The following is a 27,152-nucleotide window of genomic DNA, read 5'->3' as shown; positions in this document are numbered from 1 at the left end:
ACTCAAACAAATTATGTAAATTACAACATCGTGATTTCAGGAGGAAATATATAATGTCTACACTTAATAAATGTTTATAGCTGTTTTGTGTACAGTGCGACTCATGCAGCTGCGCAATCATACCTATTTCTAAACCATTGCATCATAATGGGAGGCATTGGGTAACCATTTGTTAAGGCAACTTGGACAAAGTGATTATTGTTAACGAATCCGATAGTGATAATAACGTGTTCATGCAGCGGTAGAGGCATTGATCGTAGTGGCAAAAATGTCAAGCACTGTTCAGAACTAAGAAGATGTAATATGACATTGTACCTTGAAGCAATCAAGTGACCCATGTCTGACATTGTCATCCAGTTCTGAAGTGGTGCTGGTTTATCTGATTCCCAGAAGTTTAGTGAGTTGTAAATGGAACATGCCTGATTATAATCACCAAATAGTTTAACATACTCTGCCCAAAATGTTCTCAATTCGTCAATCAAGTTTTGTCGGATGTTTACGCATGCATCCTCTCCAAAACCAAGTAATCCAACAATAGCCTGAAAGCCACAATTTCCATAAGATCTTACATCTTTTATGAACATAATGTGAGGATGCAATATAGGTGGGAATTGACTAAGATATACATGCTCATGGACAGTTGACCTCGATCTTGAAATCCATTGCTACGATTAAAGAAAACGTACTCGTACTGGTGTAGGAATGACATGAGTTGTTGCATTTGGGATTCATCCCTTTCACTCTAAATGGGAATCTCGTCTTTTGTGTCAGTTAACCTTGTGGAGGTTTTATTACTTTTATAGGTGCCACCACGATCACATTGTAACAATAATTTGCGTCTCCTCCCAAATCCACCAATCTTTGACCTTTTAACAACAATAACAAAACCCAAATTACGTCCAGTATTCTGCACCCATTCAATTAACAATTGACGCGAATTGAATACCTGAGAATGTATTAATTTTGTTAGAAATTAACAAAATATAGCATGTATTAATTTAGTTATTTAGCATACCATATAGGTGAAAAATACATTTGTAACATCCACTTCAATGTCTTCTTCACCTTCATTTACATGATCATGTTCTTTTTCTTGTTTTATTTCATTTATATCAATATCATCCTGCCAACAATACAAATTCACTTTAATCTATGCAATTAATCAAAATAATTATTAAAAAAATAAATTTGATATATTTACCTTATCACTAAAACCATTTGACAATCTTAGTTCTTCACCCCATAATTTCAGATGATCCATTTTTTTCAACCTTGAATGGGAGAAGGTCGGTGCTTGATTCAGTCAATCAAGGCATTAGAGTCTTTATGTAGAGTGAAGAATAACTGAGTAATTGATCCCCCTCTCCCTTAATTGATGCATATCAATTTAAACTTTTTTTTTTATCTACAAATATTAATAGCATTTATCATTTTAGCAAAAAAAATTAAAAAGAGCAATAGACGAGATGGTAATTGAACACAATTGGAGGGGCAATTTGGTTAAAAAGGGTAAGATTGTAAAACCGAAAGAAAATGTCATATGGATAGTTTTTAATGCAAAAGTAGAGAGAGAACGGAAAGGAAATGACAAGTGATTTGATGGGAGAGTATAAATGATAAGTGATTTGATGGGAGAAATGATAAAGGGGGTTTATAAAGTAAAAATGGGAGTCCAAATAGCATGACGCATTCCTAATACTATGTAAATGTATATACAATGAAATCTATCAAATCTTGGAGCTATAAGCCAAGTTACTAAGCTGAAAATGACTTCAAAATTCCCTTAAATTAAGTATATCAACACTTGCCACGTCTCCATCCATTCACTTAATTAAACAACATATAATAATCTAGGGTTTTTTTTTTTAGTCATTATGTCCTTTTTCTTTTTCTAAGTTTCAATTTGGAGAAAGAAATCCTCCTTAATAATGGGATTCGAGGATAGAAAACAAAGTTATCCCCCCACTTTCAATTATTTAGGAGGACTTTATTCTCTCTCTTGAAAAATTGACATGGTTGGAATGAGATATATATAGATACATATATACAAAGTTGATTGCCTGCTATAGATAGAGAAATACCTAATATTCCTTTTTATGTTCCAACAAATCTGGCCCATACAAATAAAGATAAAAGGTTCTGATAATATTACTACAACAAGTTATCATATAATATTAATGAAACTTTCGAGATAAAGATTTTCAACTTCTTGATCAGGACTCTTTATTCTCCTTGCTTTTGGGCATTTACAGGGTTTCTTCTCCATGCAAGAGTCGGTCGATCTCAAGACCCACCCTACATGGTAAACTCTTCCGGAGACGATACGTCTCAATTCATATCGAGGAATAAAAAAAACTTCTTTTCTAAATCGTGAATATAATTTCAAGCACGAAATCAAACCTGTGCGATTACCAAGATCCGATCTGTCCTGCTACACAGGCACATGCTTTATATATTGTCAAACAAAAGAATTGAAAACACACACTTCTATTAGCAGTGGCTTGAGCCACAACAGACTCAGAAGTGTAAATGTCAACCGTCCGTTCTTGCGATTCTTTTTTTTCTCCTCTAAAAATACCAAAATTTTTTTGGCAAAATCGTTGAAATTAAAAAAAATAGAAAACCTTGAATCAATCATACAAACTCCCCGATTCATCTCCCTCCCGCGTATCTCCAAGCATCAAGAAAGGTTTCAAGAATACCAACCAGATTCTACGTTGAACACATGTTATTAATATGCTAATTGCTTGCATTGGATGAGGTTGATCCTCAAGATAGTAGTCTAGCATGGATCATAAGGATTCACCTCCATAAACTTTTGTTTTTTCAATCAGAAAGAGATTTGCCACCAGAATTTAAAAGAATAGAATGGTGATTTCATAACCCAATTCCATCTTTCAAGTGCATGATCTGGAGTCAACTAACTACAAGCCTCCTATACATGCCAAAAGGGAATAAAAAAAGAGAGAGTTGAAGTTCCATATAGGCAATCAATTGTTTCAGATTCTTCCGGGGAAAAAAAATGTAGAGCAGCAGTAATCATCCAGGAGCTTGATTAGAGCACAGTAAAGTATCATTAAAAGAGAAAATTAAATTCAATGTAGAAATGCAAGAGTAGGCAATGAATATGAATAAATGTTACCAGAGACATCAATCTAGAAACGAGACATTCAATAAGAAAGAGGGGAGTCAGTTTCTTCCGACAACATTCTTATCGATCTACCAAAATTTTTCCACAGGAAGCTCAAACTCAATTTGGCCATGCAACGAACTTTGAGTTCTGCAAAGCTTGCAATCTACCACATAAAGGAATCAAAAAATGTGGACAGAAATAGCTCTCTCTGTGTCTTCCTCTCACTTTCCATTGACATTAGCATTCCTATGGAAAGGCCAAAGATTTACCAGACGCTCAAGTACTGATGCACTCTTTGAGAAGTATCCTGAAAATCCTGCAGGGGTGGAAGGAGGAGGAAAGTCTTCTGCTGGCATGGCAAATGGGCGTACCATCTTCTCCATTTTCTCTAGCGTGAGATATGAGCCAACTTCTTGCAGCCTCTCTGGACCCATAATTGGAAGTGTGTGCTCTTGATGCAATGAAATAGCCTCATTGTCATTCTTCTGAACAGGAAAAAAGTGCATTTCTTGTTATACAAGGGTAGATCCTATGTCTAAGTGCTTTGGCACCCAATTAAAGCTAATTAATCATTCTTGCTAAATATTGTTTGAATGAAAAAAAAAAAATAAAGGTAGACAATTCCCTTGCACAACACAGAGAAATATGAAGCTTTTAGTATGTTGTCATACCAACATACGTACAAAAGTAGCATACATCTCTATTTATGGCGATAGGTTCAACCGACTCAAAAGAAATACAAATTCAACTTGTCTATCTCTATGACATCACAAAATCTAGACTCAAAACTCTGATTGGCTTGCTTACAACAAAACAACGCACTAGCACACATACTTCTAGCTTAAGCAAAAAACACATAACTTAATGACTAAGTAATAGCAACTGCTGCCAAACTAAATCCCTCCTGGTTCCAAGAAGCTTCCAGCTTCCAAGTCATGTTGAGTACTAATTAATATCTTAAAACATGTTTATTGTAAAATGTACTTTTAGTCAATGAAGGATAAGGTCAGGGATTAATTTTGAGTCAATTTGATTGTTGATGTTCAAAAAAAGGCACAATTAACTTATCCTGTATAGCTTATCAAAAAAGAAAATAACAAAGTCATCATGTTCACTAATTTTAAATACCAAAATCTATCATTTTGAAAATGTTATCGACCAAATGAACTCAAAGAATTAGATAGTGATTGAATTTAGATTGATACTATCTTGAAGTGACTACACTTTACCTCACACAAAAAAAAAAAAAAAAAAAAAAAATTATTAAATGGGCTTATATAATATATTTGTACCCGTTTATGTATAATATATTTGTACTCGGTTATGTTTGCATGTATTGTCTGTAAATAGAATTATAGAAAGCACTAAAAGCGATTATATGACAAAATTTCACTCTCCCAAATTCTTTCTCAAATACACAGTACTTCCTGCAAAAGGTGTTTGAATGTAGATAGAAACACATTACCTCCAATGGCGATAAATCTGCACCACGACTGAAGGTCATCTCTATTCGGAATCTTTTCGGATCATCTAAAGAGACCTGCACATCCAATATCAAAATAAAACTAAATTAATATAATGGCTCCAATCCTCCAACTATATTGTACTACTAAAATATAAACCGAAGAAACTTAATTTTGACCTGGTCTAACAATGGCTCAACTTTCATCACTGGAAAAGGGTCTACATTCTACAACATCCATTGCATCAAGCCAGTTACGAGCCTCCAACCACATCATTTTTCTTTCAAATGGAGGAGAAGGGGTGGGGGTTTATATTTGTATGTCATCCTATACTGAAGTTTTCAGTAGTCCTACATAACTGATATCTCACAAGATTTACTTTAAAAGCCTCAAAATTTATATTTATTAATAGCCCTGGCCATACCATGACCTTAATCTAATCCTAATAACCAAAATCCCCAAAATTTCCTCAAAGTTACAGTCTGTAGCCCAAGAACAGACCCTGCTGCTTAAAATCCTTAACACGAACCCTTTAAAAGAGGATCGCAAAAGTTTTCCTCATTGGTCACCAACACTTGGCTCTCTTATAAACCAACTAATGAACATGGTGGGGTAGAAGCATAACTAATTTTGCTAAGCAACCAAATTGGTTTGTTCAAAAGAGGTTAAATTAAATTAAGGATTTGCATTTTTCAAGTCGAGTAGCTGGTCTAGACCATTTCTGAAATATAGAGGCTCGTGGTATTAAAATAATAAGCCTATGGAAACAGGGTGACTAGAGCATGCACAAAAGCACAAATATGCTCAACTAGAAGTACTTTACACATGTTGTTTCGAAAAACTTTCTACCTCAATGTTTTCAAGCATCCTCAACACGATATAGCTCATGTAGTCAAGTTCCTTGGTTTTGTGCAAACGCTCCAAAGCATTATCACAAATGAGACTATCTTCTCCATGAAGAGATTCATCCAAGTTACAGTATCGAAGAACATTCATGAGAGAATGGATATGTGACTCCTGTCATTCAAATGTATCACTGAATTTAAGAGATCATATAACCTTAAGAGCAAAATGTGATGATCTGCTCTTCAGAATGTCAAATAACTAACATTTCCACGTATCAGAAAGGAGGATAAAGCGGAAGAAAAAAAAACTCTTAATGACCAAACTAACTAGGAAAAGAAAATGCATTCAAGATAATGATTTATATAATGACATATTATTATTTTTTTGCTTCAATATAGAGCGAAAAAAGTCATTCAGAGAGAACTTGAAGGATGACATGTCAGAAATCTTGCGATGACTAATAGAAAAGGAAGAAATCAGCATTTCCTTCCTCCACCATTCTGGCAGTCATCATTGTGCCATGCAGCATCGAGGAATTTTTTTTAACCATCTATGCATGAATAAATATAACACCGGATATAGGTGAACAGCTGATTGGAATTTAAAAGACGTTGACATCTGCAAAAATATCTTCATATTAAAGCAAATGAACTTCTTCTTTTTCTCATGAATGGGAACATGCTAATTTCAACAATGAAACCTTGTGGGGAATAGCCCTTTCTCTTAGCTGTCAATACAGAAAAGGATGGAATGAAACCTTGTGGGGAAACTATAACAGCAGATATTAGAAAAATATTGTATTATCAATTCCTGTATCTATTTCCTGGTGCCCTCAAACATTATTTCTCTTTTGCTCCTCACTTTACAAATATATTGGACACACACACACACAACAGGAGCAATAGATGCAAATTGGAACTCAACTCCAACTTTCACCTGAATCTAAATATTTATTCAATGAGTCTCCTCAATATCATATTTTCAAAGCTTAGGAAGGATACACAAACTGACAGAAAGGTGTGCACATATACATATACATATACATACATACATACATACATATATACATATACATATATATATATATATATATGAATTCTCACATAAGGGCTTAAAGTAAGAGTATAAAATAATGGTCACTTTTTAATGGTGTGGATGAGAGAGATGACAAGTGGGGCCCACTACTTTGGGTCCCACATATTTCAACTCAATGGTGTAAACATGGACCCTTATTGTACACTCTTACTTTAGACCCTTATATGAGAATTCATGTGTATATATATATATATTGAGAGAGAGAGAATGACAAGGAAGCCTTTTGTTCTTACCGATGTAAAGTAAAGGCGTGTCCGAACGTGGCGGTCAGGTGTCTTGACATTTGCATACCTGATAGAAAATGAGAAAACTCCGTGATCACCAATGCATACTATGGAATGAAAGAGGAAATTAAATTGTTTCAATATATCACTTTGGATCCAAACGATATTTGGTCTCTTTGTCATCATCATCCTCCTGATCCATTGATACATCACTTGTCGTGCTATTTCTCCTCGTGTCTTCATTCTTGATGAAAATCTTTGTTTGTTTATCTGTATCTTCTTTCTCAGTCCTGGAGGGTTCTGAATGTTGTTCTTGATTACCTTTTAACTCAGCAACACTAATGGCTTCTTCACGAGTGTTCCTCAAATCAATCAATATTTTACCCAATAAACGTCGAGCAATCTGAATTGAGGTAACATAATATTTAACACAAGTAATATAACTGTGCATAAATATTACATGTAGCCACAGATACAGGTACAAAAGCAGAAAAAACCATAGAAAAACAAGAAATGGAGGCACAGGTGAAACCCAAGAGAAGGCAAAAATATCTCACACGACTTTAAAATTTCCATGCTGATTACGCAGGCCATTTGACAAGTCTTGTGACCTTTGGTTAGTAACAGCAAAAATCATGGGGTGGTTGCTCAATTGAATAGGCTTCTTTGGAGTAATAAAATAAATGATCCACCCATTAAATAATATTGAATTTAGACGGTATTAGGACATTCCAACCTCAATTATTGAATCTCAAGCATCTGAATTTTAACTTTTGTCTCATTACCTCCTTCAACAGTTACCTACTGCATTATCATAGAAATCTCCATAAAAGTGTATTAGCACCTATTGCTTGTGTTACATGTATACAATTTTAAAGGGTAGGCTAAACCTAATCTTCACAGCTTTGCTGGATCCTGAGGGGATAAAGATATTACTGCCATTACCTGTAGGCTGTATTGTCACATATGTTAAAAGGTTCTCCTATATGGAAACTTATCCTCATGATTTTTGTTTCACCAAGAACAAGTAGTAAAATACTGTAAATTTTCAGATTGTTCCATCATATTGTAGAAGAACATGTACTTGGGCAGAATGAATAGAGGGCCACATTTTCAGCAGTTGATAGTTCTTAATGAAGCGAGAACAAAAATCAATTTTATTGAGATCTTTACAAGAACTTGCAAGCATGCGACTGAAACAGCTACAAAAACCTATAAATAATTGCTGCTTTCAAAAAGTATCACATATCCCGTCTTCTAAATTTCTAATGTCTAATGCTTGACGGTTCACAAAAGGATAGCAGATAAAAAGAACTTTGTTGTAAAATTCAATATGTGGAAGAATAAGAGCAAAGATTTCACCTTTGAGCCAATCTTCAGCTTCTGCTTAGGATTGATTCCATACTCATTTGGTATGACACCATCTGCGAGTAACTGCAATCAAGATATGCATACCACTCAATCTAATTCCAATGATTAACATGCTAATCAATTTGAGATGCAAAACATAAAGCCATAGCTATGTAAAATTGGAGCAGTTCCACTTCATCTATTCCATACAACCTGACACCAACAATTTTTTCTCTCAGACTACTAATCTAGCTGTTCAAAGTGTAGGGGAATTCGATTCGATTCCAATAAGGAAAGGCTATCAAGGCAAAATTTAGAGATTGTAAAAGCTGGGTTGCAAGGGAATACATGCTTTACAATTGATATCCTTTACTAGAATAGAATTAACTGATAGGAGTACATTCACTTCGTACCTGTGCAACTTTGAAGAGCTCATCCAAATCTTCAAGATTAAGGTGCGCATTGTGCAAGAGATCATATCTGCAAGAATAAACATTGTCACTCAAATAGATAGTTCCCAACATTAATAACCTGCTTGAGACTGGAATATAAGTTGCGATTTGCAAACCAATGTCTTCTGACTTATTACTAATTGTGACAGCCCCAATAAATTATTTATGCATGCAAGTTTAGATGCACCCTTTTCTGTTTCCATCTTCTCTAGAACTTGATAATTATCATTCCCAATCACATGCACGCATATGTATGTTGTGCCCACACGTATGCATGTAAGCATTTCTGCATAATTGTAAGCATAGAATATTTGTCTTTTACATGCATGTGTGTGTGTTTAATGAATCCATACCAATCTCTATAGTCCTGTTTTATTGATACAAGCATCTTTGAATTTCTTAAAAATCATCCTCACACTTTGGTGTGCCTGTGCATGAAATGGTGCTTGAAGTTTGCATGCACATGTTTATGAATGTGTGTGTGTCTGCATGCTGGCAACCGTGAGAGAGTGCATCCAAGAAAGTTCCCATGTACTAAGTTCTGATAAACTAAGTTCTGAAGCTGTCTAACAGGTAAAATTATTCAAGATACTCCTTTTAAATGCTCCTTTAGTGTTATATACTCTTAGTTGACCGTATTTCATCCAAGCTGTGCCTTATTATATAAATGCTCCACCTTGAGTGTTCAAATAAGTAATCATCAATGGCTGTAATTTGGTACTTGAATATGGAAAAAAACAGATCAACCTTGCAACTTTCCTCATGTAATACTGAGTCTATGAATGATGCTTAAAAAGAGGAAAGTTAATTAACTCCCCTTTTCTCTCACTACATTTTCCTATTCTCTCTCTCTTTCCTTTTATCCAACGAATTCCACATTTTAGACATAATCGTATACTAATTATTTACCACTGAAAACAATAGCACAGTATTTGTTAGAATGCTTTAATGCGGAAAGAAAATAGTACTTTTTACCAAAAACTTGGACCAAGCATATGGTGGAACCTCTTATACTTACTTGCAGGAGTCATAAACATCTGGAATCTGTGTTATCTCGAACCGGCTGCAAGTAAACACATTCAACAATCATCTCTCTTTTGACTAAAATGTTTCTTCCCTTTTTTTGAATGGAATATCTAAAATGTTGAGTGAAAAAAAATTTTTACCAAGAATAAAGTCAAAACCACAAATATTTCCTTTCAAACGAAATAACGCAGAAGCAGCCAGTAGAACATATATACTCCTAACACAAAAAAATTCAGATAAAAATGGTAAGCACTTACTCTTTGCGCTCATTATACAAGTATCTTTCAAGTTTTCTCCAGCGAGCAAACATCAAAAGAAATCCTTCACTGCCACAGGGTAATCCAGCAGCGATGCGATCAACGTCAATATTAGTTTTACCAAGGGCTTTTGCTTGGTCATATGGAAGAATCACACCGTAGGAACTTGTCTCCATAAGTTCCTCATCTTCATCCATGGCAAGTAGTCTTACTTGTTCAGTGACCTTCTTAGTCAATTTTACCTATTCACAAGAGAAGCAAAACATTCAGAGGAAAATTTTCGAACATCTGTCAATAATAAAAATGATTCTGACATTTAAAAAATTCAAAAAAACTAAAGTGTCTTCAAGTCATCAGTGATAAGAATCACTCCTCAAAAGAATAACTTAACAGTTAACAGATATGTCCACGAAGAGAATGTGTTTGCATTTTTAATATGGTGTGATTTCTATCATTTCTCACACTTCTTAGCCATTAACATTTGTTTTGAAAATTCAAATACCAATTTAGGCAAAAGTTCAGAAGCATTAGTAGGCAGTCCAGCTCCATCAGTCATCCACGGGAACTCTGATGAACCATTGCCATTAGCAGTCTTGGTACCAGAGGTTATAATCTCATGCAGCCTAGCCTGCAAAAATTCATTTAAAAGAAATCGAAAAAAGAAATCCCAGAATGTTCAGCGTATATTACAAAAAATCCAAAATGAAATATTCAAATATGCTACAAAAGAATTCTGACACATATAGATGCTTAGCATAGTCGGCGCTTTCAAAGGAAAATGTTAGTCTGAATAGGTTTAAGTGCTATGTAAACCAGATAATCCGCAGAATAATTTTTGAACGTCAATTAGTTATTTGGAATTATAAAACACATTGTTAAAAAGTTCCAACAAGTCAATCTTGTCAACAAATTACCGCATCACAACAATATTAACGAGTAACAAACTTATTAATCCACAATCATGTGAGGGATAGAGGAGGAACCTTGGCCTCTTCCATCTCAATGCTGGCATTGTCTAGTCCATCCAACATGGAAGAATCCTTGCTAACAAGGGAAACCTTGAACCAGGTGATTCAATCGGTCATAAATTCAAAGTGCACAGAATTAAAGTGTGTAAAGAAAATGCTATATACCAGTATTGGCGTTAGCTGCCCTTCCAGATCAAGGAGGCCCTTTGCAAATGCAGCTGCAGACATCTATTAACATATACCTCATAAATGGTGCAGCTCTAATGATACCAAAGTCAAGGGAAAATTACTGCAGTCCATAAAACAAAGAAGACACCCACACAAGATTGAAAACAAAACTAAAAGCCTATACTATTGCTCAAATGCATATGCCAAAAACACTATACCTGGACACGACCTTCATCAGAACTGTAGATTTTGAGATCATGACGATATGTGCTATGAAGGCGGAGCAGGCCTGTACCTTCACCTGCAATTTTATAAGATTTCACGCCATATAATGAAGGATAGTAAGCATCGGATACACAAAATCGGATGGTATGATGAATGATTGACCCATAAATATTTTTCTAAACAGTAAACAACATAAGAGCAGAAACAACCCAAAAACATTATGTTTCCCACTAAAAATACATGGGCAAAGACACGGACGAGTTCATACTTGCAATCATTATTCAGGTTACCCAAATTGCATTAAAAATGATCCCCAAAAGGCATTAAAGCATTTAATGAAAAACTTATTGACGTGCAACAAAGAAGCAAGAATACGTCAACTACATTCAAGAATGAAGAGCATAAGATGATATTAGTATCAACACCAAGAGGTGCAGCAACCCAGAGGGGACAAATGATCATATGGATTTACTTCCCAAGGACTACTGGATTAACAGGAAAATAAACTGCTCAAGCAAAGTAAACCAGAATGATAATATGATATAACCCATCGAAAAAGAATGCAACAAATGGAGTTGAAAAACCTACGACCTTCAATTTTTTATCACCACCATCTTTGAAACTACTATAAATTGTTAAAAGCAAACACCAACGTGAGGCAACCTCAGTAAAGGGTAGCATAGAAGATAGAACCGTGAAAAATAAGAAAGAACTTATGAAATAGTATATTCAGTCTCTGACATAAGAAACAAGAACCCAAAAATTAAGGAAAACACCAAAACAAACACCGAAAATAAACTCAATACAAGAATAGTATAAAAGATAGCACCAAGAAGGAGAAAACAGATTTTAAAGGTAATAGGTAAATCCATTGCACAAGGAGATAACATTGGAGAAGGACAGATGGACGCAGCCCTGCCCCCACAGGCAGAAAGGCTGTTTTCATGACTTGAGCCTGTGAGCCATAAGTAGTGACAAAGCAACTCTACCATTAGGCCACAAGTTTGCAATTGAGAAAACTTAAAAGACAGTAGATTCAGGGCAACATAATAAGAAATAAGCATTCAAAAAGTAAAAACATCAATATAGCATACTCAAAAGTAATCCCTCAAGACATTCCATAGTGTGTAAAGTACTTCTTATATCTTTCCCTAGTAAACCTCTACAGTGTTGCGAAATCCCATCAAGATGTAGGCACAATGGATCTAATCGCAAAACACACACAACATTCTCAAACTAATCACAATTTTTTTAAAAAAAAACGCACCAACCAATCACAAAAAACTATATAATGGTTGAATTGTCCAGAGGAAAGTTGTGATATGATCCTGATATACACGTAGAGAAATGAACCTACGATTGAAACCTACTTTACCACCAACTTCCCAAGGAAAATGCATGACAATATTGGAAGGCATCATTAAGAGATTTGGCCGGAAAAAGATTATGGCAAGAACAACATCATCCTCATTTTTTCAAATTGTTTAAAAGGGAAGGGAACTTGGACTCCTGCCCTTAGGGCAATTGGGAGAGGTGCTGCTTGACAAGTTGAACTAAGGGTGCTCCTGGAAACATTATCTTCCTGAACATGGCAGCAAACCTGTTATAGTTTTGCTACAAAATCTCTAGCAAGACAGGCCCACAAATGTCAGAGCTCTGTAGAACTTTTGGTTCCAAAAAACATAAGATATGGAATGAACCAAATAGCTCTTAACCAAAGCAATTTCATATTCAGCTTTTAGAGTAAAATGTTGGAAATACCACATCATAGCGCCATCCCTACACCAAGCATCCGTCTAAAACAATAATATGTCTCTATCCACCCTAAAGAAATATATTACGTATAAGCCTGCCAACGTTCTAACACCCTTCCATACACAAACCACAATTTTCACCTCTTATCATATATCCAACTCTATTATCCATATGTAGCAATTCATATGAACTCATGGTTAGCTATAATTCAAAATTAAACAATCCCTCAAGAGGTTTAATAAGAAACAAACAAGAAGCAAAACTTCAGATGACAAGTAACTTAAAAGTCTGGAACTAAGTAGTAAGCAATAATGCTAAAAGTCAGTTCGTTGAGATTTATATCTATCTTCCAATAAGCTAAATATTCTTTTTTGGGGAAGGTAAGGCCAAGAAATAAACTTATACCTATAACAACCATCTTTCTTTTAAACAGGGAATATGAATCAAACCTAGAAGTTAAACTAAATAAATATCCATTTTCTTTCACCTGGATACATATTATTCCGGAAATATCTACCCAGCTCTTCTGCCTGCAGAGAAATGAGGAAAGAGAAAAACACTTAATTTTATTGAAAACGAGATTAATAATCAGAATCATCAGATGATGCTACTTATAAAGATTTCCCATGAATGCAATTTTCAGTATAAACCTGCTTCTACCTATAGAGCAGCACTGAGGTTGCTTTTAAGATTAATAAATAGAATCTAAACACAGTGGCACTTTATACCTCAGAGCTGAAGGCAAAGAAAAATAAAAAGAAATCAAGAAAAAAAAGGTGCGAATTACTTCCTGACATTTATGGTCGACAGTGGCAGAAATTGATTTTACAAGTGAACACGTGACCCAGTAGTAGAATGGCATAGGTGCAACTTAGAGGTAACAGTTTCAATTCATGAAAACAGTCTCTCCACATATTATGTGGGGTAAGGTTTGTGTTCATCCTACATGTCCCTAACTCCCCCTATTGTGCGAGCCTTGTACACCGGAGTTGTTTACCTTTTTAGTGGTAGAAACTGGTTTTGAAAAGAGGAGGGCAAGTGCATGAGAGAGGGAGAGAAAGGATCGAGGATGATTGACCAAGAGGAGAAGAGGAGGAAAAACAAAGAAGGTAACGAGATTACAGATCTATCCTCATCTAAACAGTTCTGCAGAAGGAAATAGAGGGGTTCCCAATCAATTCGGCACGGAGTAAATGGGCTAAATAAAAGTACACTACAGGATCCTCCAATTCATAAGCAAAATTTTTTTTTAAAAAAAAATAATGAATTTAAATATTAATCGGTAGAACCTGCTTTCGGCCAGCATGTGTAAGAACACCACCATATTTAAGAACCATCAGCGCTTCGATAGGCCGATCTTCCTCACCTTCACCATTACTTTTAGGAACTTTAACCCACTTTAGAGGCTTTAGTTGAACCTTCCTATATATACCAGAGAAGTGTCCCCCCTAGATTTACCCATCAGGAAAAAAAAAAGAAAAAAAAAACCCATATCAGCATATGATGGATGGGAGAAACGACTTAATATCATATAAAGTTAAAATAGGGAAAGGTCAAGCTACTAAAAAAAGCATTAGTCGGTCTTACCAGCAAAGTACTTCAGCATGTATCAGCCCTAGTTTAGAATAAATTTTAAACCACGACAATTATATTACTACTCCAATAACCTAAAAGTGATTTCTCTACTATGAGCAGGTGGTCAAAAGTGACATGACATTGAGTTTCCTCTTTTAGTTGGAGAAAACACTAAAGGGATTCATCCAGCATGAGTTTCACTTCAAGTGCAAAAACAACATGCTGGAAAAGGGGAAATAGCCATATACACGCAGTCAAATATCAATGGTGCAAGCACATATACTGTTAAGTCCATGAGAGTTAAATCCACAGTTCACACAAGAAGTGAATAAACATTGTTCGCACAATTATTGTATAACTAGATAACATAGGTATGAATAACTTCAAGAGAAATAGATGACCTCTTCAAGCACTGCTTTAACTTGACGTAGCTTTTCAGCATGCTCAATATCTTCTGCCTCGCTATCGCTTTCACGACCTGGTCTATATGGTGTAAATAAAAACATCCTTAAATCAGAATCATTTATACTCTTACAAACTATTTAATTATGCATTAGTGATATTCCATTTTTAATTTCAGCATCATCATTAGAATAAAAAACTAAACATTCCATAAGCATCTGATATTGGTTTTTCCAGAAAAGATTCTCTTGTCCCTTTTATCACCGATATCACTCCTTATAAATGATAAAAGAAGCTTAACACTATGATGTATTTCATGAAGCTGGGTCCCTTAAGGAAACAATAAAGCTCTTTTCCTTTTTCTTCTTTTTTAACCCCTTCACAAAGTTTAGGAGTTGAACCTCGTCTTATGAAAAGACATTTAAATTGGGGAAGATAAAACAATTACATCTAAAACAAAAATTTAGGCTCCTTGAATTAATATTTGATTTAAACCTTAAATATGGCATCCAAACAACTGTAAATTTCATGAGTCATATACTGCATTATTAATGCACTAAAGACATTGTCGTCAACTTTTATGTAGCCCATGTTATCCATCCCCTCCAAATAGCAAGAAAGTGGAATGCCATGCAGTTGGGGGTTGGGGGGGAGGAATTGAGGTATTTCCCAAGAATAGGTGGAGCTCTTCCCAAGAATTGGTTTGGAAAAGAACATTTTGGAGAAGAGTTATGGTGCCTAGCAGCTTGACCTCAAGGGTTGGCTTTGAAGGCAATTTCTGGAAAATCAAATCTGACTATAGTGAATTTTGCAGCTCTTCCCCTATCCTTTTCTCTTGGACACTTTTATAATGCAAGTATGTGCGATCTTGAACACAATATTGATGCTCATACAACTGCATGGAATTCTACTAGAGTCAGATTTTATTTTTCCAGAAATTGAGATGCTATGTATGATAAGGTTGGCTACCCAAAACCAACCAATCAAATCCGTAGAGAGATTAGTATACAGACGATATGCCAACAAATCCCTCCTTCTTTTGCAAATTCTAGAGAAGAATCTTAGATGCGTATGTTATTGAAGCATCCACGCAATACTCTAATACAAAGTAAAAGTAATAACAGTAAAGTGATACCTTGTACGAGGTACAAGAATTCGTGTAGCATCTAGCAGATCTTGCAACTGAACAGCACTCTTAAGTTTTGTCTACAAATAAGAGAATTAAAATGCAAATGAACAAGCGGCTATCATGCAAACAGAGAAAAATGAAAAGCAAAAAATATTACCTCAGCTCTGGGCCGCCCCCCATTGTACTTTAACATCAAGTTAAGCAGCTTTTCCTCAGTAACCTTTAACTTCACCTTTTGTTTCGGAGTTCTATCACCACTACCATATAAAGAGTCCTTAGAAAGGGAATGGAACAATCACACAAATCAAAGTAAAATACAAGTCTCTAGTAAACATACTGACGAATAATAGCAATCACACAACGTAACTCCTCAGACTGCCCAAATGTGCCAATGATCCCACTTCCTTGACGAGTTAATCCCTCGGAAGGCTGGACTGGTTCATTGACTTTCCAAGGTAAAGTTGGTGGGATTGCTGAAGAAAGATGAGGAGCTTTTGCATCTAAAAGCATCTTCCTCAACACGCAAGCAGCATCATCATAATATCTGTATTACGAAAGAGAAATGTAAACAATGCCCGTGCACAAGGCTCCCGCAGTGGAGGGGGTCGGGGACATGCACGATGTATGCAGACGTTACCCCCACATAATATGTGGAGATATAGATTTCTAGGAATTGAATCAGTGACCTCTAAGTTGCACCCCTACTACTCTACCACTGGGCCACATAATATGTGTTGCAAAAGAGAAAACATAACCAATTTTCATAAGAAAGAAATGCAGGAGTACTGAGACACAAAAAACTTTGTAAACAATTCGAAAATGAATAAGCCTCAACCAATCCATCTTACAGCATACATAAAAAAGAAGACAACGGAAGAAAAATAGCATAGAGCTATGAATCACAAACAATATTCTCAACAAAAAAAAAAATGTAAAGAATGAACACATTTGAATTCATGACAGTATTTGTTGAATTGCCCCTATATGATCTTAGAAAATATTTGGTTGAATCAGCCAGATCGAGGGCCACTTCAACAACTTTATTGTATATCCCTAACCAATTGAAAATGCTCTATCAAAAAATATGTTAAGCATGGGTTTTGTAGCAAACCACAAGGCTCCCACCATCAATAAATTCACTTGCACGAAGGCTGTTTACTTGATTTTGGCCTACTCTGCAAAGTCATGAGTAAGAAATTTCCCATAATGCAAAAGTATGCCCTCCCTCAGAGAAGTTTCATACTTCGTAGATATTTTATTTAAACTAAAAGGTGGATACCTTCAACTAATTATATAACTAAATTTAATCCACTAGTTACATCAAAAACTAAGTCCACTTCTCCGATTAGAAAGAGAGAAGATTACCTGAGGAGAAGATAGTATTTTAGATACGTAGGTTAAGTAGTCAAAACCTTAAGCTGCAACTTACAAAAAAAAGTGCATAGCTGGGAACCAAATTTTCTTACATTGCTCTACTTTTCCTACCTCCTTTCTAAGGGGAGACTTGACATGAATTTCATAAGTTGCCAAGCATTTTAAAATAAACACATCAATCAAATACAATATCAAAGTACCAATATTAAGGACCAACATTTTCAATGAAAAAGATAAAAAAGACTTAAGAAACAGTACTTGTGAGAGTTTTTCACGAAACTCCATCCATTCACATCACAAACATATGAGCGTCCCTCGCTGCGCAAGAGATCAAATCCACAAACCTGAAAGGAAAATAGTCATCTATATTCTATACAGAAGCACACTAGCAATAACATAATTAGAGTGCATATAGATCTATACATGCATCTACAAATGTCAAATAACCATATTGAAGAATCTCCATGCAAATGAAATTGAACCAGCTGTTAATAATACTCTCATTGCTACAAAATAAGAAATGCTATAACTGGTTGGCTAGACTAAACCACATGAGAAGTTTCAACCACCACACATCAATATGTGAAGATAAAGATACCCAAAATAAGTTATTCAAGAAAACCATTAAAAAACATTATAACAAGCACAAACTATTTACCTTAATGACTAAAAGGCTTGAGCAATATAGACTACAAAGAATATGGGAATATATTAGTAAAGACAATTACTATGTCCCAAAATTCAAGCAGAAATCGTTAAGCCAGTTTCTCTCGTAAACCCAAAAGAGCGATGTCGCAATTGGCAGTTCTAGAAACTTCGTATTTATAGCATAAACTAGCAGACACAAATATACGACAAAATAGTGAAAATCAAGCAAAAATAATAGCTATCTCAATTTACGCAGAGTCACAAATCAACTATGATAGATAATAACTTGTGTAAAAATCAAAACATACTGCTTGAGTTATGCAATTGGATTCAGATGACATACCGCTTGCCGAAAAGCAATGCAAACCTCTCTTGCCATCTGCTTTTCATTAGGCGTAAGTAACACGGGATACCTCACCTGTTAGCAAAATAACCCCAAAATAAAATTCGTAGCAAATGTTAGACTCATGAGGCTGACCCTGAATGCTAATGTATCATAAAAACCAGTACTAGTAGTATGTTTCTTGCTGCTTTCTTTATAACACTAACATGTGGTTCTTCAATGGACTTTAATCTATCATTTGTCTTTCAAAAAACTGGATCTTTCACATTCATTTTCAGAACATTTTTTACGAGTTTCACTACCTGTAAAAGTCAAAAAGCTTCTGTTGCCCATTGTGGAGCCTCTAACAAACAATTAAGGGGAACAATCCAAGTTCATTACTTCAAATTTTGTTTAAATATGGATATTTATAATATATGCAATCATGAGCAGATTCTTGGAAACTACTTTGCATCATATGAACAATGATAAGCAACCTTGGTAAACTAATCAAAATTAAATCATTATTACTACATGGACACAACTTAACTTTATAGAAAAGGTAGAAAAAGAAGGGGAAGAAGAAAAAAAACACAACAGCATATGCCATCTCGGTTTTCTTTCTTAAATTTCAGATTACCAACTATCTATCTTTATGGGTTGTCCTCTTCTTCTAGCATCTTCAGCAGGCCCCATAGTTCTTCAACGTACTACACAGTTTGGTCTATATATAAATTTTCTATTTGTTTAGCATATTGAAGCCAAGCATGCACCATAAGTGATTAAGTTCTCACTCTTAAGTTAAATGCGCTTCCTCTTTGAAATCAAGTATGTTAGAATATGGTATAAATGATGTGAAATGTCCCAAACAAACAAGTTAACTTATTGGATTGAATGTCAAAGTAACCAATCTTAACATGGTATCAGAGCAAGAGGCCATGGGCTCAAACGTTAGATTCTGCAATTTAAACTCCCATTTATTATTGCCCCAAGTATGGGCCTTTGTGAGTTTGTTGTTGCCCTAATGTTAGGCCTTGTTTGTTGTGCACGTGTAGGCCGTCGGAGTTGTCCAGCCCACACATGAGGGGGAGTGTTAGAATATGGTATAAATGATGTGAAATGCCCCAAACCAACAAGCAAAGTCACTAATCTTAACAAAGTCAACCACTTTTCCAAAAATAGAATCACCTCAAGCAGGCATTGTTTTACTCCAATTCAGTAGCTTTTATTTATTTATTTTTGAATACTAAAAACGCGTTAAAGGGCTCCAACTCCTAGGGAGTGCCACCCAGGTGCAAAGCGATATCTCTTATAGATACTAGGTATCAAAGTCCACGAAATCAAATCGAAGATCCATATAAAAAGAGGATCATTACTAAGCCAAGTACATAGAGTATATAACACGACAAGTACATAGAGTATATAACATGACAATGAAGGTGCTTTCTTATCCTTCAAAGGCCCACAAGTTCCTCTCGTTCCAAACAATCCAAAAGATGGCAAGGGGAATATTGAGATTTTCTATCATTAGTGTTATTGGTCCTCAAAATCTCGTCCTTGAGAGAATTTCAAACCACTTAGCTGATTCCTATGATCTTGATAGAAATATTCCAAGGACTACTAGCCCATGATGCAGCAGAAGATGTCTAATTTTACAGACAATTGACTTAACAGTATGCCACTTATACACCATATACAATTCACATTTTAAAAAGGTTTGAGGTAAATTCTCTATGAGTATTGTGCACAAAAAAGTGAAAAGTAAGGATGAGAAGGTTCACAAGTTGGACTTACTTCCTTTCCATCAGGATTTCTCATAACAACGCCATCAACAACAGGAGACTTTCTTGCCTCCGCATGTGCATAGTCAGGGCCAACTGTGTATACCTACAATCATTTGGAAAAAGCCTCAACTGATAATTCATAAAATATAAAGGTGATATAACTATGCAAATGTAATGGAATCCAACAAAGCATGAAGATGTGATGGGAAAGCACAACAGAAATTTTCAGGAATGATACAAAACCAACAGTTGTTACTGACTAGTGACTAGCACACACTCTACTATAGTTAGTTTTTAATGGTTTAAATGGTTAAACAAATCCAGCACACAAACTACCAAAGTGGAGGCGAGTTTTGGTAGAGGCAAGATTAGACAACATGGACACTGCATTGCAGAGTGGCTGTTTGCATGATTTGAAGCTATGACCCAAAGATTCCAATGAAAGACATATTAAAACATAGTACAAATGGGGTCAAAATTAATCATGACCAACAAATCATAGGAGAAATACAGTACCAAAGTATATTTAAATTTCCATATCCATAACCATAATTGCCATTGTCAGTTAACTGGATTGCGATTTGATCCACTAGCACATCCTGCAATTCAGTTTTTCTACAGGCACTCTAAAAGGTAAATTCCATCAACCAAGGCAGATGAAATATTAGGAAGTCGAACAGCACTTGCAGTTAACCATAAAATAAAACATGGAAAACAAAGCACTACAAGAAAACAAGAGAACTTTCAAACATTTCAGCAAGAAAGATAAACCGAATATTATCTATATAGAAAGTTAAAGAGCAATAAACATATTTGGAAGGCAATGTTAATGCCGAAATACACGACCTTGACATCTGTTCCTCCAGTTGGCATAAACTCCTCGTATATGTAAGACCGGTCACGCCTCACTCTTCTGACATCGGGACGAAACTCACTTGACCGGTTCCCAACCTAAAATGAGAAATCACGTTATATGTAAAATTATTAAAGGAATTTTCCTCTTCCAATTCAAAGTTCATGAGAAAAGTGCTCTTCGTCGGAGAGATCTCTTTAGCATATAGCTAAAATTAAAAAACCTCGGGTTTTAAAGAAATAGAAGCTAAATTTGTCCCATCCTAAAAAAGAAATGAAAACAGTTCAATTATGGTTAATGCTCTTTCATAGTTTCATGTTCCACTTATTAAAATGGAAACAATCTAAGCGCAGATAAAAGTATCACAACACCCCTAAATACATTTCTGAGGATGTTGAGATGTAAAGATTACATTTCACGCACTGTCTAAACTTAAGTTGGAAAGTCCAGGCTAGGTGCATCAAACTTCCAAAACTGCTTTAAGAAATTATGGTCAACATTCTTTCAAAATACCGGAAGCAAGTAATCAAATAAATATCTGGTTTAGAAAAGGTAGAGTTTGCATTTTGAGGAACAGTGAATCAACCTAGAACCAACTTGATTTAATTTCTCAATTTTTTTGACAGAAGAATTGCATATTCACATAAGCTCTACAAAGTTCTCTGGGAAATTGCATACTTACATACCAAGTAAATATAGAAGAACTTTGAGATAAAACAAACAAAAATTTGTTATGAATATTTTCACCTTCCTAAATAGCTCCTTCATTCCTCCACCAGCAGAGCTAGGATAATATATCATGATATTATGATCATCCCCTTCACATAAACACCGAAGAAATTATTACCGATGTGCACACAACATAATAATGCCAACTAACCCTTGCTAATGTTAAAATAGGCAATATAATAACAAAGAATCAGGTGAAAGTGTTACAAAGATCGAAGGGATTATTTTTCAAGCCAACATTCGCAACAAAGCAAGCAAAATCTGTTCACTGAAAGCTTCCCAGAGGAGCATCAAAGGAGATGAGAGATGCAGAAGAAATATGCACCAAACCCTATGCCAACTAAATTCTACTAATATTTTGATGAGGCACAGCTAAGAAAGAATATGGGTATTATAATGATCACACTCACCATGAACAGGCTTCTCAACGAACGGCTTCCAGAAACTATTACCATGAACCTCAATAAAATCTTCTTCCTCAACAAAATAATCCAGCTCTTGATAGGGGATTTCCCTATTCACAACGGCATATCTTGGAACAGGGATTCCATCCATTTCAAGACGCTTCAATTTGCAAAATCAAGACATTAACCTCTAACATTTGACTGCAAGAACGATGTCATTTCAACTAATATGTATATACATGTTTGCACCAATATATCATACACGTACATCAGTATGTATTCATCTGTAATTAAGCTCATTCCAGGAAAGCTGAAAATATTTAAAGCATCCTTTAAGTCTCCTTTCAGGCCATTTCGATATATTGAAAGACAAGAATTAATTATCAATGGCCCAGAATTTGCTCTCAAGTTATAGATGACAAAAAAAAAGAAGAAAAAAAAACAGGCAGTATGCTTCTGCAAGATGCATACAAATCAAATTTCCAAGCTATTTTGAGTATTCCCTACAAATATTAATGCTGTTACAATGTAACATGAAAGCATCACAAAATCAATCTAAAACTTAGAAGATGGAAAGTCCAGAATGCATACCTCATATACCTTCCTTCTGTCGTGGAAAAGGTGTTGTGGATCTAATTCATTTACCAAAAAGGGCCTGGATGACAGAGTATGAACAATGAAAAAAAAATTAGGAAGAACTTATTTTCTAACTTATGAAATAGGTACCAAGTACCAACTATAGTGCTCCAATAGATTACATATCTAGGATTGTAAATTATCATGCATTTTAAATGAATAATTAGAAAATCATTAACTAGAAAACAAACTAGAGAAAGTTCCGAAACATGAAGTGGAAATTCGAATTCCATACCAGAAAAGCGAATAAAAAAATAAAATAAGACTATTTGAGGGCTATCCCTTACTTATGCTGGTACATCCATAAGGGTTCTTTAAATCTTGTTATTGAGTAGTGTGTTTTTTTATTATTATGCTTTTGGTTCTCTTTGGTTTCAACTTTTTCTTAAAAATGAAAAATCAGTTTCAATTTTCTTTGGTTTGTCCATTTTTTCCAGGAAAACTAACACATAAGATAAATCATTTGACCAATTGTATATTTAAGCCATGGTTATTTTTTTGACTGATTTTTTTTTAAAGAAAAAAAACAAACACTAAAGTTTCTCTAAATGACTGTAATTTTGTGCATACATGGGGAAGAGGAAATATACATTTCAGTTCCGTATATGCGCTTCTATACCAGGCCAAAATATTTTGAAATCGGCAACAATATTAAATTTGCTTTAGTTTTGTAGAACAATAGTCAAACAAAAAAATATTTTAGCCACTAATGTATTTTATTTTGTGCATACATGGCAAAGAGTTGATAAACATTTTAATTTTGGTCTATACACTTCTAAACCAGGTCCAATTATATTTTGAAATTGGTAACAATATTAATTTGCTTCAATTTCATACTACGATGGTCAAACAAAACAAGGTGTTTGCCACTGAAGGAAAATATCAATGCCCCAACATGAATTTTGAACTTCCTGCAATGTAAATAATTTTTTTTCATTATTTGAATTCCACTTCAGTACCTAAGTAGATTGGCTTTCTTTTTCTTGGGCCATTTCCACAATTGGTTTTAGTAAAAAATTTCGCGCGTCAAAAACATATGTTCAGACATGCACACATATCTGCATGTCCAAGTATGGCAAGTGAGATATGCTCTCTAAATGCATTCGAAATAATAATCATGACTATTCTCATATCAGAAGTGCTCTTGACTACCTAAGAGTAAGCCATAAATTTCAATTAGGAATAAACATCAGAACATTATGTCGATTAATGCACCTAAAGGGAAAATATATCACCAAAACACTGAACCATTATATATGTAAATAGTGACAGTCATGAACAAAACAATCCAAAAACATCAGATTGGCTTGACACAGTAAACAATGAATTTTTCTATACAAACAATCTTGGAGCAATTGCCTCGGCTCTCAAGCATAGCATAGGAGTTAAAAGGTACTAAGCAAAGTTGAATTAAGGCAATGCAGGAATCTATTATTAGGGCACTTGCAATGGTATGCAATTATTGGGCCAACGAAGATGTTGTCTTTTGCTGATGTGGCTGTATTGTGAGACGTGTTTTGCTTATGTGGCTGTATTGGGAGAAGTGTTTTGCTAATGTGGATGTATTGGTGATTTGTGTTTTGGTGTAGTTTTGTTGTGGATAATATGGAGGAATGGAATGTTGTTGGCCTCCATATTGGGTGGGAAGAGAAAGTGTATAGAAATTTGTGTTTTGCTGATGTGGCTGTATTAGAATACGTGTTTGACTTGACTTTTTGTGTAATAGAGGTGAGACCAAAGATTAATTTTGTTGGGGACATTTGCACTTGCACCATTGCATGTGCCCTCAGTGTTTGGAGCTTGTATGGTGCCATGGTCAAGGCAAAACAAATTTAGCCAGTTTTAAATTTCCTATTTCACATAAAATGACTCGCAGCGTCAAGCATATAACTACACCAGCAGTAGTCTTTGAATGGTGTCCTATTGGTCTTGTAACGCAAGATGACAAAATCTAATGACAGGTACAGGATGAAGTCTCTTTGCCATTTACATAAATTTATTCTTAACACACTTATATCCATTATTCCATTCTCATATATGGATAGCCATACATTTTTGCATTGCACTTTGGCAGTAATTGTTATAGCTAAAAGTTAAAAAAAGAAGATAGGATACATCTAATCCCATAAACCATTTTACCTAGCAAATACTATCATGCAACAATTTCCTCACAAAAAAAGCATGCGGTAAATTTAGTAATTCAAAAAAAAGAACACAACTCAAAAAGAAAGTTGTTTTGACACGACAATAGATGCCCATAGAAAAAATTAGAACTAATTCGTTGGAATTAAAGCAAATATAACTAGAATTAAAATTTAAAAAAAAAAAAAAAAAAAGTAGGACTCACTTCCTTAAAGCAGCATAGGCCTCGGCCTTTTCTAGGGGATAGCCCGAGGAGTAGAATGCAATCAAGCAATCGCATATGGGCCAGCTGAAATAAGCAAATGCTACAATTAGTATCACACTATCACCAAACAAAGACAAATTAATTTTGAAATTTCCAACTATGGATGCCCTCAATCTCAATTCAAGAGTCACCAAACTATAGCAATGATACAATTGCCAGCTGTTCAAATGCAAATTGTCAAAGAAAATCTCAACATAAATCATGTGACTTGATAATGTCTTCGCATCTGTAGTGGAATCCTTTCTAATACTAGAATATTCTTTACTGCCTACTGGATTGTAAATATGCAGTACCATGCACACGGTCCTATCATTTACTCAATGGCGACAAAAAGTGATAAAAAAGGACAAAACAATCTTCTAATCAAGAATCTACGACTTAGAACAAATCGATTCCGTACAAGTAGGAAAAAAGACAATGCAAAAGAAAAATAAAGATATAATAAATAAATGGTAAGGAATAAACCAGTAAAAGAGCAAGAATCTTTCACTGCCATCACTTTTATGGAGAATATTCTTAACAATGAAATGCATCCTCGGTTATTGTAATTGTGTAAGGCCTCGATCTTGTCTTTAAATTATTACCCTGTGGTATGTGCTATACTGCTATGGAACCACCGAACCACCATCTTAGCTAATCAAATATACGAGTTTACTGCCTTAAATATCAAGAAAAATAATAAGAAGAAGATTAATGTTTAAACCATTACCAATTATATACATTAGATAATAAGCAATAATCGGATAAATTACCTCTCAATGGGATCTTCAATAATAACCTTGTCCCCAAAATGCACAATCTTGGCAATGAATATAAGACAAAATGCCGTTAGAAAGAAATAGATCATTACTAACACAAGTAAGCCCCTACCTTCTTCAGTCTCTCCCAGTATCCAAGCTCACTATTTCAGTCAGAGCCTTAAATTGTATAACATGTATTAAAAGAAAAGAGAGACACCATTGGCGTACCTCAAATTCACCGAATGCCTGTAATCTGTCAAGTATCTGTTCCATTGGTGCGGAAAACACCTGATTTCAATTCAAAAGATCAATTATATCACAAAATCAATTCAAAGCCACCGAATCATGGTATTTTCAATCGAGCCATAAACGAGAAAGAACCTCTGAGTAACGTTTCACCTTCTTTTCCATGACGCAGACCCCAACCCTTATCTTCTTGCCATTATCCCCTCCCTCCTCCCCCACCGCCATCTCTCTGTATATACGTCTCTGTGTTCACTCTCTCTCCAGCTATCAATCAATCTCACTCTGAACAACACAGGATCTCCAATCTCAGTTTACTGCGCAAATCGTATACAAAATCACAAACGCATTAGACATTCGCACGCGTTTGCGTACAATGTATATAGACGTGATTTCGTTGAAGAACCAAAACCAGAGAAAATTCAAAAACCACCTAAAGAAGCGGACTAGCAGGCGGTGATGAGTCACGAGAAAGAAAAGGAGAGAAGATACGTAAATCTTGGGATTCTGGAATATGCAAAATCGTGTAGGAAAAAGAGCCTTTTTCTTTTCTTTACCGTTGTGTACGTTCCCTTCCCTGATGAAGAAGAGGACGTGTAAACTGTAAAGGCGGTTTGGGGGGTTTTTTAAAGCTTTTTGCCTTTTTTGACATCATCATCATTTTGTTGTTGCTTTTCAAAGTGGAGTAAAAGCAAAGTGGAGTAGTCGGTTTTACAATCGACAGGATTAAATATATGTGTAATAAATGTTCGATTTCAATCACAATTTCATTGGCTTAATTGGTAATTCATTGGGTTAAATATATGTGATCATTGTTCGAGTCCAATCATATTTATATTTGACAATCAATTTAGTTAGACATATGTGTTTAATTTCAATTTCATCAGTAAACATGTTTCTCTGTACTATTAAAAATAATAAAAAAAAGTACTGGGATTTGCAAC

At 35.0% G+C, this 27,152-nt stretch overlaps 1 protein-coding gene across 7 annotated transcripts; it reads right to left on the bottom strand.

Annotated features, from left to right (window-relative positions):
* Window positions 1-3,071: 3,071 nt before the first annotated feature.
* LOC120016668 (inositol hexakisphosphate and diphosphoinositol-pentakisphosphate kinase VIP1-like) lies at window positions 3,072-26,814 on the bottom strand. 7 transcript variants are annotated; one of them, XM_038869550.1, is made up of 31 exons: window positions 26,642-26,812; window positions 26,347-26,525; window positions 26,194-26,253; window positions 25,978-26,024; window positions 25,166-25,249; window positions 22,774-22,837; window positions 22,189-22,342; window positions 21,797-21,867; window positions 21,043-21,147; window positions 20,207-20,299; window positions 18,434-18,508; window positions 17,701-17,786; window positions 16,406-16,612; window positions 16,226-16,325; window positions 16,075-16,145; window positions 14,939-15,020; window positions 14,252-14,410; window positions 13,450-13,492; window positions 11,201-11,283; window positions 10,980-11,042; window positions 10,830-10,904; window positions 10,349-10,474; window positions 9,847-10,088; window positions 9,582-9,626; window positions 8,525-8,591; window positions 8,124-8,195; window positions 6,911-7,164; window positions 6,771-6,828; window positions 5,446-5,613; window positions 4,599-4,673; window positions 3,072-3,618 (listed from the first exon to the last, which is right to left on the bottom strand). In XM_038869550.1, exons 2-31 carry the CDS (start codon window positions 26,434-26,436, stop codon window positions 3,355-3,357), a joined length of 3,183 nt encoding a protein of 1,060 aa, XP_038725478.1. In that variant the 5' UTR covers window positions 26,437-26,525; window positions 26,642-26,812; the 3' UTR covers window positions 3,072-3,354. The 7 variants fall into 7 exon arrangements, with proteins under 7 accessions (XP_038725478.1, XP_038725479.1, XP_038725481.1 ...); XM_038869551.1 differs by having other exon boundaries at window positions 26,365-26,525; XM_038869553.1 differs by lacking the exon at window positions 5,446-5,613 and having other exon boundaries at window positions 26,642-26,814.
* Window positions 26,815-27,152: the final 338 nt, after the last annotated feature.

Source organism: Tripterygium wilfordii, chromosome 15 (genome assembly GCF_013401445.1).
Source record: "Tripterygium wilfordii isolate XIE 37 chromosome 15, ASM1340144v1, whole genome shotgun sequence".
NCBI classification, from domain to species: domain Eukaryota; kingdom Viridiplantae; phylum Streptophyta; class Magnoliopsida; order Celastrales; family Celastraceae; genus Tripterygium; species Tripterygium wilfordii.
This window is presented reverse-complemented; position numbering and strand designations above follow the sequence as displayed.